This window comes from Rhamphochromis sp. 'chilingali' (genome assembly GCF_963969265.1).
Source record: "Rhamphochromis sp. 'chilingali' genome assembly, chromosome: 2".
Lineage (NCBI taxonomy): Eukaryota > Metazoa > Chordata > Actinopteri > Cichliformes > Cichlidae > Rhamphochromis > Rhamphochromis sp. 'chilingali'.
Window position 1 is genome coordinate 23,057,341 of NC_137930.1, and position 12,594 is coordinate 23,069,934.

A 12,594-nucleotide genomic window follows, 5' to 3' on the forward strand; every position below is an offset into this window, starting at 1 on the left:
TAAAGATAGCTCGTCGTTACCGCCAAATATCAGCCAGTATGATATTATCCCTGTAACAGCCATTAGCGCTAGCAAGCTAACTTTAATAAAAAATGTCATCTGCTGTGAGAAAAAAACACAACTTATTGCTAGTTTTATAATTTACCTTACTGGTCCTCAAAAAATAAATTGTTCCTCTTCCACATATTCAGAATCCAGTTACTCTGTCTCTCTGATGATCCTACAATGACTGTCAACATGTCTTTTGCTATGACACTTGACAAGGTAGCCAACTACTTGAAGTAGCTTTTACATGCTCAAACCCAGCAGACTAGTTAAGGGCACTGCTTCCTCCTGCTTGTGGAATAACATATTTGTTTCCTTTGCTGTTACTGGATCGCTGGCCTTCCAAAGTCATTCAAAAGCAATGAGTAAACTGTTCATCAACAATTAGCTATAACATAATAACAAGTAGTAAAATGCACATGATTTATAACTAAGTCAAGTTATTTCATGTAAGCAAAGAAAGATATTAGTCTATAATGAAATTAGCTGCATCTTTGTATTTAGTCAGTACCAGTTAAATGCCAGATGTAACTTTTACTGTTTATAAATGCCAAAAATGAAAACTTACTTGAATTTGAATAGAAAATACCTAAAATATCATAATTTTATGTCAAAGTTAGCCAAAAACCCTTTAGGCTTGCTGACCAAATAATAGCAGTTAGCTCACTGTTAGCCTAACTTGATGATTATGTGAATACCACTAACAAATTTTTTAAAATATATATGTATGTGAAAGAATGACAAAAGCGTACATTTAGAAAGGACTTTTCCACTGTTTAACTTATTTCTTAGTCCTCAAAAACATATTTGTTTCATGATGCTTACCCCTTCATTTGATTGCACAAGGTTACTTTTCCCTCTCCTTTTAAACAAACATAGTTAAATCTCTTTTAAAGAAGCCAAGCCTGGACACTTAAATACAGAATACAGGCTAATGTCAAACCTTTTTTAGGACCAGCTTTCAATGCTAATAAGGTTGCAGTCCTTACTTTATTCAACTTTATTCAGCTTTTGACACAATTGATCATAAACTCTCTAATCTCCCTCTCAAGCAGTGGGTTGGCTTTTCTGATAGTTGTTGAATTCTAAAGTTCCTGAATGGTTTAGATCTTATATCATAGATAGGAAATGTTTCACTAGCTGTGGAGATCAGGTATCAAGCACTCATAATTTTTCCTGTGGAGTCTCCCAGGGAAGCTATCTGGGTCTCTTACGTTTGTCCTTAAACATTCTGACACTTGGCAATCTTATCAGCCAGCATGAAATTTGTTACCAGATTAACACAGATGATGCACAGCTATGCTATAACAGAGAACACATTAGTCCAGTTTTAGCAGAGCTATACTCGCCTCCAGTATCATACAGAACCGATTTTAAAAAATACTCTTATTTATACTGCATATAAAATCCTTAATGGTCTTGAACTTTCTAATATCTCTGAATGTCTGTGACTCTATGTCCCAACTTGTTATCTTAGATCCTCCACTGTGAAATTGTTAGCGATCAAAAAATTTGGATGCCACTTTCCTAGTTTGTGGAAACAACATCTCTGGAACAACATTCCTTGAAAAATTAAGGAGGCAAACTTTACAGATAATTTCAAGAACTTGGTAGCGACATACCTTTTTAATCTGACATTAAACGAGAGCTTAGGCTTAATAATTATAATAATACAGCCATACTATCTGAGTTCAGCCACATTAAGTAATCTGGCAGATAAGACCATATGCATAACTTACTTCTAAGATTTATATTTATTTTTGTTGTGATTGCATTATTACTATATGAATGTGTGTTTAGGGGTGCATGTGTATTTATATATGTCTGATGGGTTGCTGGAACTTCAGTTCCTGATATGCTTTTGTGCCTGTGCCTTTGAACTCTATATGTATAGTCCTTAGTGTGATATTGGGCTATCCAAATAAAATAAGCTGAAATTTCATAGCAAATTTCATAACATACACTTCAAAAGTTTTAATCACTTCATGAAACTAGTTAGTGGATAAGAAATTAGAGACAGTGACAATTATGAGTGTGTGCACACAAACACACACACACATTTTAGTTTAATGTCTGGGAACACGCGAGTAACATAAATTATCAAGCAATTCACATGAATAATCATGTTTTTATTGCACAGATTATGGCTTTTTCCCCTAAACTAGCCTGGCTATGAGGCCTGGGAAATCTATTAAGGCGATGCCATAGATCATCCCATCCACTGTGGCGTGTATACAGATCGGCCGGCTCATTTGAGAAATATTGAATCGGTTACAGTAAAGTAAGCCCCTGGATTGAGTCAAATGTAAAAATCCAGGCATGTGTGAGGAGCTGTCAGCGTGTGCTGTAATGACGGATGGAGCCGGGTCTCCCTTTCAGCAGGAGGTGATAAAAAGTCAAATTATGAACGCCAGGGAGGGACAAGACAGCGTGCAAGGGGAGGAGGGAGGGCAACGACACGGAGAGAAAATTGGACCAGATCCGTTAAATGATAAGGGCAATCAGTTAATCAGGGGAAGACGAGGGAAAGTGTTATTTCCTCCCAGTGCAAGGGTCAGTGAGGGGTCAAGAGTATAACCTTTGACCTCAAACTACTGACGAGAACGAGACCGGTCAGCGGGTTATTGATTCACGCTCTGCAGTTTACCCATGTTATTATCTATTGGACTAGACTGGTTTACGGTTTTAGTGATTTCCTGTGAAAGTGAATTAAAACAAGTAAAGATCTGTTTATCTAATTATTCCTTAAACTGTGAAAAGCTCTTTAAGCTCCTGGAATCATACAGTGTCACCTTCTTAAAGTCACTTTGTTGAGGTTTGTTGTGACTTTACTGCAGTAAAAAAATAATAATAAAAAATTGCTTTTATCCCCCCCGAGGAAATGCCTCATCTTCATAAAAGCACCGGGGCCCAGAAGCATGATCTCGACCAGGAGCCCAACAAAAGTTTCTGATAGCACCCACTGCATTACTACACTTCTTAGTTCATCCTGACACAATCTCTACCCCTCTGCTTTCTGTCTCAGGTGCATCAAACAGAGCCCTGGACCCCCTCCCAGGCTAACCCCTGAGCTGACCCCCCTCCCAAGCTTTGAAACTGACCCACTCTGAGGTGTGAACTTCTGTCCCCCTGGCTGATAGAGACTCACGATTTTTATAGACCTCATCCCTCGCTGTTTATGACTCTGCAGTTTGATTATAGCAAAGGGGACTCGGAGAGGTAGGAGCCCTGCAGAGGCACACACACATCAAAGGAGCTATGAGAGGAATGTGGGCATTTGTTGTTTGCTTTATCATCCAGTACCACCACTTATCTGCTTAATCATAAAGGATTGGCCTGGGAATGAGGCAGGATGGACGCCGCGCTGGCCAAACAAACTATTCCCAACACAGTAATTGCTACTAGAGGGATGTGCCAGATTCATAGTGGTTATAGCTGCTTGCATGGGAGTTTTATTTGAAGAGGAAAAGAAAAAAAGACTACGAGAGGCACCAATTTGGTTTAAAATTAAATCCTAGAAAAGTATGGAGTGTTGCTATCAGAGTAAAGACTCGCCTGAGTGACCAGTCTACATGAGTTTATCCCTGTTTTATTGAGTTGAACAGGAACACATGCCGCAGGAGGTTTTCTTACAGAATATTATTTAAGGAGTTAACACATTATGATATATTATCAATATATATATAGATAATAAAGAATGGTTGAGAATAGGACACCAACTCCCTGATGAACCTCGCTGTTTGGCAATTTATTAGTTGTATGGCAGTTCATTTGTTTGTATTTTTCTGTAATGGTGCAAAGCTCAAAGCCAGATATGTGAGGAAATAAAACTAGATGTTCACCTCTTTATTACGGACTCATTATTTCTAGAATTGCTTTTTTCTTGCCTTTTACTACATTTTACTGATTGTTATACAACTACATCTCACTCTGTTCAAAGGCCTAAAAGGATCTCAAAGTAAAAGCGAAGTCTTAACGCTATGTATGCAAAAAGATTCACTTTTTTGGGACCACTTCGTGTATATATGGTACCCAACCAGTGCATAGATTACCTGTGTTTTAGTGCCACAGCAAGTCCAGAGGATGCAGAAAAGTTTATGATTGGCTCACTAATTTCTGAAAAAGCTGCCCTTTGTGGTATTTCTAATGTATGGCTATTGACTGACTGAACCACTGCAAGTTTTCACTATTATAGCAGTGTAGTGCCGTTGGAGAACTCAAAGGATGGAGATAAAATATAAATATGAATGGTTTAAATAAGTTCAGAGGACGTCCCATTCTAAATGTCACTCTCTTGTATGGATTCAATATCTTTGAATAAAAAAAAAGGGCATGAGTTGCCAGATACACAACAGTTTAATTAAGTCACAGAAGCTCTGTCCTGGTTTCACAGGCCCTGTGAGTCAGTTAGACCCTCTGCCCTTCATTTCCCCTGTGTGGGAGGCTTGGAGTGCCGGCTTGAAAAGCTGGGAAAGTCCTGTGATTTATGGCCTTTTGCAGGCCTGACTGCCTCTCACCTCACTGATGATAGAGCCAGAGGTAACGAAGAGTGGTTACTCCAATCCAATTACCTATTCGCTAAATTCTGTTTTATTAATTTTGGGGATTTAAAGCTACTCCACAACCTTTGCCATCTGATTTTGAGACAACTTGTAGATAAATCAGGAAAGATTTGTCCGATTCCTTATATGTATAATTGGGTATATGTTTTACAGGGTGAACAACTATCACTTGGTAAAACTGTTAATGATTAAACAGTGCAGAGAGAAAGGAGGTCTTTTATCATCTAACATGTTAGACTTTCAACTTGTTTTTCCATTTTGTTTTTAGTGTTGATAGATTTATTTCAGGAAACTGAAAGCAACTTTTAACTGAAAATAAAGTATTGACCCCCCCCCCCCCCCTCTTGTTTCTTTATATTTTAGTAGGAAATGAGAAATATGTGAAGCAATTTATTGAAACCTGTAAACACATCAAGAAAATATAGTATTTAAGGGAAATCTGGAAAAAAAATCAATATTTTATCATAACATCTTTCATCTTCAACACACACTGACCTCTCTTAAGCAAGCTTTCTCATAATTTCTTTAAATGCTAATCAATGCATTTGTTCTGTTCTCTGTCAACACGATCCCAGACTGCTCCAATAATGTTGTAGTCCGGGCTCTGACGAGGCCAGTCCATGACTGATAATGATCCACTGTATGTTTTTCTATCCACTTCTGTGGCACTGGCAGTGTATTTGGGATCACTGTCATGGTAAAAAAAATTAAGCCACCGTCTGATGCTTTCCAGATGGTGTGGCATGGTGGATGAAAATCTGATGGTACTTTCTTGTGGTTGTAATTCCATTAATTCGACAAGATCTCCAGCAAAATTAGCTGAAACGTAGGCTCAAACCATGACGTAGCCTCCACCTTGCTTTACAGATTTCTGTAGCGACTCACTATTGTGCCTCTCTTCTCACTTTTTCATACAGGATCACAACAGCATTTTTTCTGAGAAGCGGAGTGAACAGTAGATGGATCAGTTGGATATTTTCCTATTAATTAAAGAGATGACTTTCACATACGATCCATCAGTAGTAGTTTTTTCAGGCATGCCACTTTTTCTTCTGTCCTCCACTTGTCCAGCTTCCAAGTTTTCAGCTACCAGCTCTTTGGGAGTCACTTTGTTGGTGTAAAAATACAGTTTTATTTCTGATAAACAGTTTTATCTTTGTCGTTTTGGTAGGTTGAGGGTGAAAAGTGCTTTTGTGATAGGGAAGTGCCTAAAGACACAATTTAAAATTGGTTCTTTGCTAAAATGTCTGTTATTTGTAGACAGAGCGCTGGTTCTTCTCCTTAGTTAGGTAACTTTTTATGTTTGAATGGTCCACAGGTCAGTTTCAATTGGTTCAACAGTCAAAACATCAACATGAACAAGAACAAGGATTAGATTGAAGATGAATGAAAATGCAGCCAACATCCAAAGAAAACATTTGAAGGACCTTCAGAAAGCCTGGAGAACTATTGCTAAATACCACTTTTAAAAAAAATGACAAGTCTGGCTTCTTGGAAGCAAAAGATAAATAAATGAGGGTGGGGTCAGTACTGTGTGTGTTCTGTTGTAGTTTATCCAGCAAGATCTGTTGTGGTTTAATATTTACCTCGTGTCTTCTAGTGTGTTCTAGTGCCCCACACTGCTATATCGACAAAATTCATGCATACTGTATAGCAGAAAACACACACAGGGAACGAGACCAAATCATTATGAGGTCCATTTTAAAGGCTTTGCACTTGTTTCAGTCTCCATCTGACGACCAAGCAGCTTTGGCATATTAAAATCAGCCAACCCTGTATATGTTGAGGGACACACAAGTGCACACACACACACAACCGGCAGCAGGGCAGTAACTCAAGGCCAAAGGAGGAGGTTTATTTTTATCATGGGCAAAGGTGCCAAATCATGTTGGGTATGAAGGGGGCTATATAAATGCAAATTGTATTGGAGAGAGCTATTAGTCCTAGAAAAGGTTTGTATGTAAATGCCCTATAGGACCACAGTGCAGCACTCATCCAGTTCAGATTAGTGGGGTTTGTGGCAAATGTGCTGCAGAAGACAAAAAAGAAAAATAGACAGAAAATGCAATTGCCTTGTGGTAAATCATGGTGAACAAGGTGAGAAGTTGAGTAATTGAATGGCCAAGGTGTTTCTGTATGGTTTATTGCATATGCAAGAGAGATGTGTTGAGGTCTGTTTCCTGTGTGCAGACACAGGTGTGCGTGTTTTATGGTCATTTTGCTCATGATGTAGAGCTTCTGTACCTGAGCGCAGCAGCGCTGTGACAAAACAAGACATTTAAAGCACACTTTGAAATTGTAGAACATTGCATGAAGAAAAAAAATTATGTAAGCGACAAATCAAACATGGCAAAGGATGCAACATCACTGGTCAAGGCCGTGGGAAGCAGAAGCCCCACCCACCACCTCCAAAAGGCAGACGTCATAGCACCCCCACCTTAATGCAAAAAAAATAAAGTTGTCAAAACACTTCACACACTATTCCCGCTGTCATTGGTTTACTTTGACAAATATCTGAATTATGAAATTGTAATAAATGAGTAAAGCACAGAAAAATGACTTTCTTTCTTTAAATATTGATTACTTTAAAAGCATAATAAGCTCCAGTAAAGGAGAATTTTGTTGACTTTTGTTCTGAGTTTGTATGAGTGCTGTCTTTGCCAGGTTTCTCCTTTAAAAGAGATTGTGATCTCAGTGGGACTTCCTGGTAAAACAAAGGTAACAATAATAAAAACAACACCTAGCATCATGGTCAAATGACATTAAACAGAAGTCACTAATAGATTAAAACTGGTGCATTTCAAAGTGAGCTATCAGCTATCATAAAAATGTACAAAGATATATTTTTTTAACTAGCAGCTGACAAAAAGAGCCTAACAGGAGTTTCATCCCCCTGAAAACTCCTGGAATTATCCCTCTTGGCCTCATCTGAGTAATCATTTTCCAGGCTGCAGTTAAAAACATGGTTACCATGACGCAGAAGAGACTCACACACAGGTCCCTGATGAATGCCATCACAGACATTTTGAACAACATCTCCTCAGTGCCCATCATGAGCTTTTATCGCCTAAACCTTTGAGCACCAAGTCACATTTGGAGCATTATATCAGCGCATTCTGATGAAGGTAACCTTTCATACAGCTACCGTTGCTGTAGAAGGGTACATGACTGTGTTATATGCTGCGCAAATTTGGCTTTTGGGCCGATTAAAATATTCAGACAGATTCCAGCCAGCTGTGTGCAAACAGGCTGACTCTATGTCTTGATTACTGAGCCTTTAAAGACTTTGTAGTCGCATCACTGGCATACTTTTTAATGGCTTCATAATTAATTTGATTAACTGTGTGTGCGCCTGATGTGTCACAGGGCGGAGGTTTAATTTTTGTGCGGCCTGTGCCTGAGTAACAGGCCAGTTCAGTTACGTTTTGGCTGTTTATTCTTGCCTGTGGCTTGAGTTGTGTTAGAATGTGACAGGATGAATGAAAAACTTTATCCTTACAGCTTATTATATATCCCCCACCTGCCCAAACACACACACTGCACCACCAGCATCAAGGCCCTCCCCCTGGCTTTGTCATTGACAGAAAGTAAGAGATGTAATAATTTGGCATAAGGCTCTGATACACAAGACTAGCACCATATCGCCCTCTAGCTTCGACTGAATAGACTTACAGCCTTACAAAACCTCCATTTTTCATGAATCCACTGCACAACACCAAATGCTTATTTAAAAAAAAAACACATTGTCTACAAAACACTGAGTTAACATGGTTTAATTATTTTAAAAAAAGTGTGTACAGTTTAAATAAAACAGCCTATTTACAGTATGTACATTTTAAGATATGTAATACAGGGCTGAGGGTTGTGTTGGACAACTGTGCTGATAGTGACTAATTATTTTGATGCCACATAAGGAAAAAAAGACACAAGTGTCTTTAAGAATTACCACATGATGTTGTCTCCTGTCCTGAACATGAAACACTGGATATTCCAGGTGTAAGATGCCATTTTTCATGGCTTCTTCCGAAACTTTATATTTCTGCAAACCCAGGTCATCCCATCCTGAAAAAAACATAAATAAATAAACAGAATTATATATTTTTTTAATTGCGGAAAATTAGAGAAGTAAAAATGAAGTGGACCTAAAAATAGCATTCAAAATATATCTCCAGAAGTACTGTGTGATTTTTTTGCTGTTTGATCATATTTTCCAGACAACCATTGTGATTTATTATTTATGCATTTAACATCATTTCTTACAAGGACTTTTGTGCTACTGATTACTTACCGCCACTAAAATTGATAAGAATACAAGTCATATTTTTAAGCACGCAGTCACACAGCACTTCATCCTGTACACTTCAAGCACTCAATCGACTTTACTCAATGCAGATGGGCAATTTGGAAAAAATACTTAGCCTAGCATGTGTGTGCTAGGTGTAAGGAACATGCATAGGGAGAGCATGCAAACTCCACGCTCCACACATCACCATCCCACCCATGAAATTGAGGCAAAGCAGTGATGTGAAACGTGCAGACTGGCAGTAGCAAACTGTTTTAATGCACATGATAACACAAAGCAGCTGAGCTTCTTTAGTCTTTAGAAAGATGACATAACTGATCCACCCAGATTGGGAAATCTTCTTATACAAGCATGTGTTTTATGATGGTAATTAAAGGAATAATGGATCTTAAGTAATCTGCTTCTTTTTCCTTTTTTCCCTGTTTGAATTCAGCACACTTTGGATTCCTTCATTAGCTGATGCCGAGGTCTTCTAAATGACTGTGGCTATGTTGGGGAGGAGGATATGAGGCCATCATGGATAATTGAGACCACCCTCTGCAGTGGAACACCTCCTTAAACATCTGTCTCTGCTCCATTGCCACAAAAAAGAACATATATCCAAGTTTGTGTTATATTTAGATTTGTATTCATTAATTATTCTGCATATTTCTATTTTATTGTGCTTCCTTTGTGTCATTTTACTCCATTGAACTGTACTGATTTTATTTTTGCTATCTAAAGGTATTATAGGTTGTGTTTAGAAATCTACCATAACGCGGTTAAATGATTCTATTTCATCGTAACGTGATTTACTTAAACAAACTTCAGTCCCTCTAGCCCGTTTTTTAAGACCAGGACAGGTAAAATAAATCCCAGCATTCCCTGACTTCCGAAAGCGGCTGCAGGCAACTATCCCAACCCTTGCTGTGTGTGCAATGTTGCGTTTGCAGACTGTGTCCGTTTCTATGTTTACCTGAATTCCCTCTGCAGTGAGCGCCGAGCAGGCCTGCACCTGCCACATGCGATCCCGTATTGTGTGCAGACGGAGACTTTCTGCCAGCTCTGACGCTGGAGCAGCTGTCATCAGGTCCTGCTTGTTGGCGAAGATTAGCAACGGCACCGTGGCGAGCGTTTCCTCCTCCAGCAACTCAGCTAGCTCCTGTAACACGGTGCAGACACATACACTTGTTCTAATGGTATTTGCCAACAGAAAAACCACTGAGACGTGTTGAGAAGCAACACAACATCATACTGCCGATCATCCCTGATCAGCTTCTAATTCCAACAGCTCCTGAATGCCTTCTAACCTTCAACCTTATCAGAAGATGACTACTGTGCCTCCCTAAAATGTAAACGTATTTATGGAGCTCACCAGACTTGTTTCTTCAAACCGTTTCCTGTCTGAGCTGTCAATCACATAGATCTGCACGCAATACAGTCGTAGATATTAACAAACTGATCAGAACACAGAAAAAAAATGATATTATGAAGACTACGTATGTACCAGCACATCTGTGTTCTCAAAATAATTCCTCCAGTATGGTCGGATTTTGCGCTGACCTCCAATGTCCCAAACATTCAGCTTGAAGCCTGCGGACTGCACGCTCTTGATGTTAAAGCCCTTAAGAAAGGTATCGCAGATGCTTAATATCTGCAGCAGGAGAATTCAAAGGCTCTAAAAATGACAGGACTCTACATTTCTGTGCATGTGAGAGAGTGTGGATGTGTGTACTTGTGTGGGGGTGATGTGGCTGATGTCTTCGGCTGCCAGCTGTTTTAGCACAGTGGTCTTGCCGGCATTATCCAACCCTAACAGCAGCAAGCGTACTTCCTGCTCTGGAGCCTGCTTCAGCCGCCGAAGGATGGACAAAAGGCCCTGCAGGAGGATCAAAGCACATATTAGAGCTGATTAGTCTTAAAGGAACAGCAGCTTACGAGATGTCATAACACTGAGGAACCTGCAAGCATTTTCTTGCTTTTCCAGAGTCATGGCCTAAGTTTTATCAAATAAAGCCTGAATAAGCTGCTGGACCAAATCATTTTCAGCTTGCACCAGTTACAGTACACCACTCTGTTGGCAGAGTCTGTCACAGGAACATGACACAGTACACACAGCATGTTACACTCTCACCCAACAGCTAGAATCATCTAGAGTGTGAGGATTTAGCTGCAGTGACCTATAAATGTACCAGCCCTAAAGACCTCTTTAGCCAGCCGAGGTTAGTAAGTTACTGAGTGGCTTCTGTCCAGAGGAGGGAAATAAGGAAAGGCTTTGGCTCATGCTATTTACTTTTAAGGCAACAGTGACCCCTCACCATACAAAATCTGCTCTGAAAAGACAAAATAATACACATAGCACTTTTAAAATCCATCTTCAGAGCCACTACTTTTTTTGTAATTTGTGCATTTTATTTTTGTGTTATCATAAATTTCCCTCTCCATCTCTTTTACGTCAGCTTTACTCCCCCTATAAAGTCTGTTTTAGCTCCAATTTTGAAAAGTACTCCATATATAAATTTAGTTTTTATAAAATTATAAAAGTGTTTCTGTTTACCTTTCAACATAGTCTCCATACCTGGTTTAAACTCTTTGCCTTACAATAAGTACCTTAAGGTGATAGTTATATATAGGTAAAAATAAACTGGGTTGAAAAAGAAAGTCCAAGTCTAAATTTAAATAAACAGATATAATAAATAAATATAGTTTAATCCTGCCACTGGCAAACAAAACGTTTGAGTTATATCAACGACTGGAAGTGAAACGCGTATTAAGTTTCAGGGATAAAACGGCCAGTTTAATGACCAGTATCACATACACTGCCCTCAGTATTTGGCTAAAGGTGGCACATCATTTAACTGTATTTAGACCATTGTCACCAATGTTTACCAGGTGCCAAGAGTAATTTCAGTAATTTTGTTTTAAATATAAAACAAATCAAAATAAAGTCATTTTGCCCAACGCAAACAAAACCCGCTGCGGCCGTGAATCATTATAACTCACCATGTTTTTCTCGGGTGGTTTTGTGGCCCTCGCTCAGTGTGTGAGTGGATTAACATCTTCTCTGACCACACGTGCTTGTTGGCCTCCTGGCAGAACGACTGTCAGGCTCTGTTGCTACGGAAACGGTGACGTCAGCGTAAACGACGTGATCGCTCAGTCTTCTGGAACGCTGGGCAAGAGGGCTCCTGTGGCGCGAGGTTAAAAAATAAAAGTAGAAAATAAAAAGAACATAAATAGTTAATTTGCTTTTTTTTCTGGTTAATCACTTCAAACCTGATTTTGAGTTAACTTTCATAAAATTTTACATTATTTTATCGTTATTATTATTATTATTAGCAATAATTGTGAACCACAGACTTCAAAGATTAGAATACAAAAAAATAGCATACAAATTAAATAAATCTTCACTCACCTTTTTTTTCGCACTATGAGTTTATGCACCATTCTACATTCAATCATTAGTTATTATATGTCTTTTGTCCTGTATCCCTTCTCTTACCCTCAACTGGTTGCAGCAGATGGCTGCCCTAGATGCCTGCTGGAGGTTTCTTCCTGGTAAAAGGGAGTTTTTCCTTCCCACTGTCGCCAAATGCTCATAAGGTGTTGTATGACTGTTGGGATTTTTCTCTATTATTGTAGGCTTCTGACCTTACAGTATAAAACACCTTGAGGTGACTGTTGTTGTGATTTGGCATTATGTAA

At 38.9% G+C, this 12,594-nt stretch overlaps 1 protein-coding gene across 1 annotated transcript; it reads right to left on the reverse strand.

Annotated features, from left to right (window-relative positions):
* Positions 1–8,468: 8,468 nt before the first annotated feature.
* Positions 8,469–12,011, reverse strand: LOC308391823 (ADP-ribosylation factor-like protein 3). The gene is made up of 6 exons (XM_080874580.1): positions 11,893–12,011; positions 10,625–10,768; positions 10,397–10,513; positions 10,265–10,315; positions 9,866–10,051; positions 8,469–8,669 (listed from the first exon to the last, which is right to left on the reverse strand). The coding sequence occupies exons 1-6, from the start codon at positions 11,893–11,895 to the stop codon at positions 8,619–8,621; spliced, it is 552 nt and encodes a 183-aa protein (XP_080730706.1). The 5' UTR covers positions 11,896–12,011; the 3' UTR covers positions 8,469–8,618.
* Between the last annotated feature and the right edge of the window lie 583 nt (positions 12,012–12,594).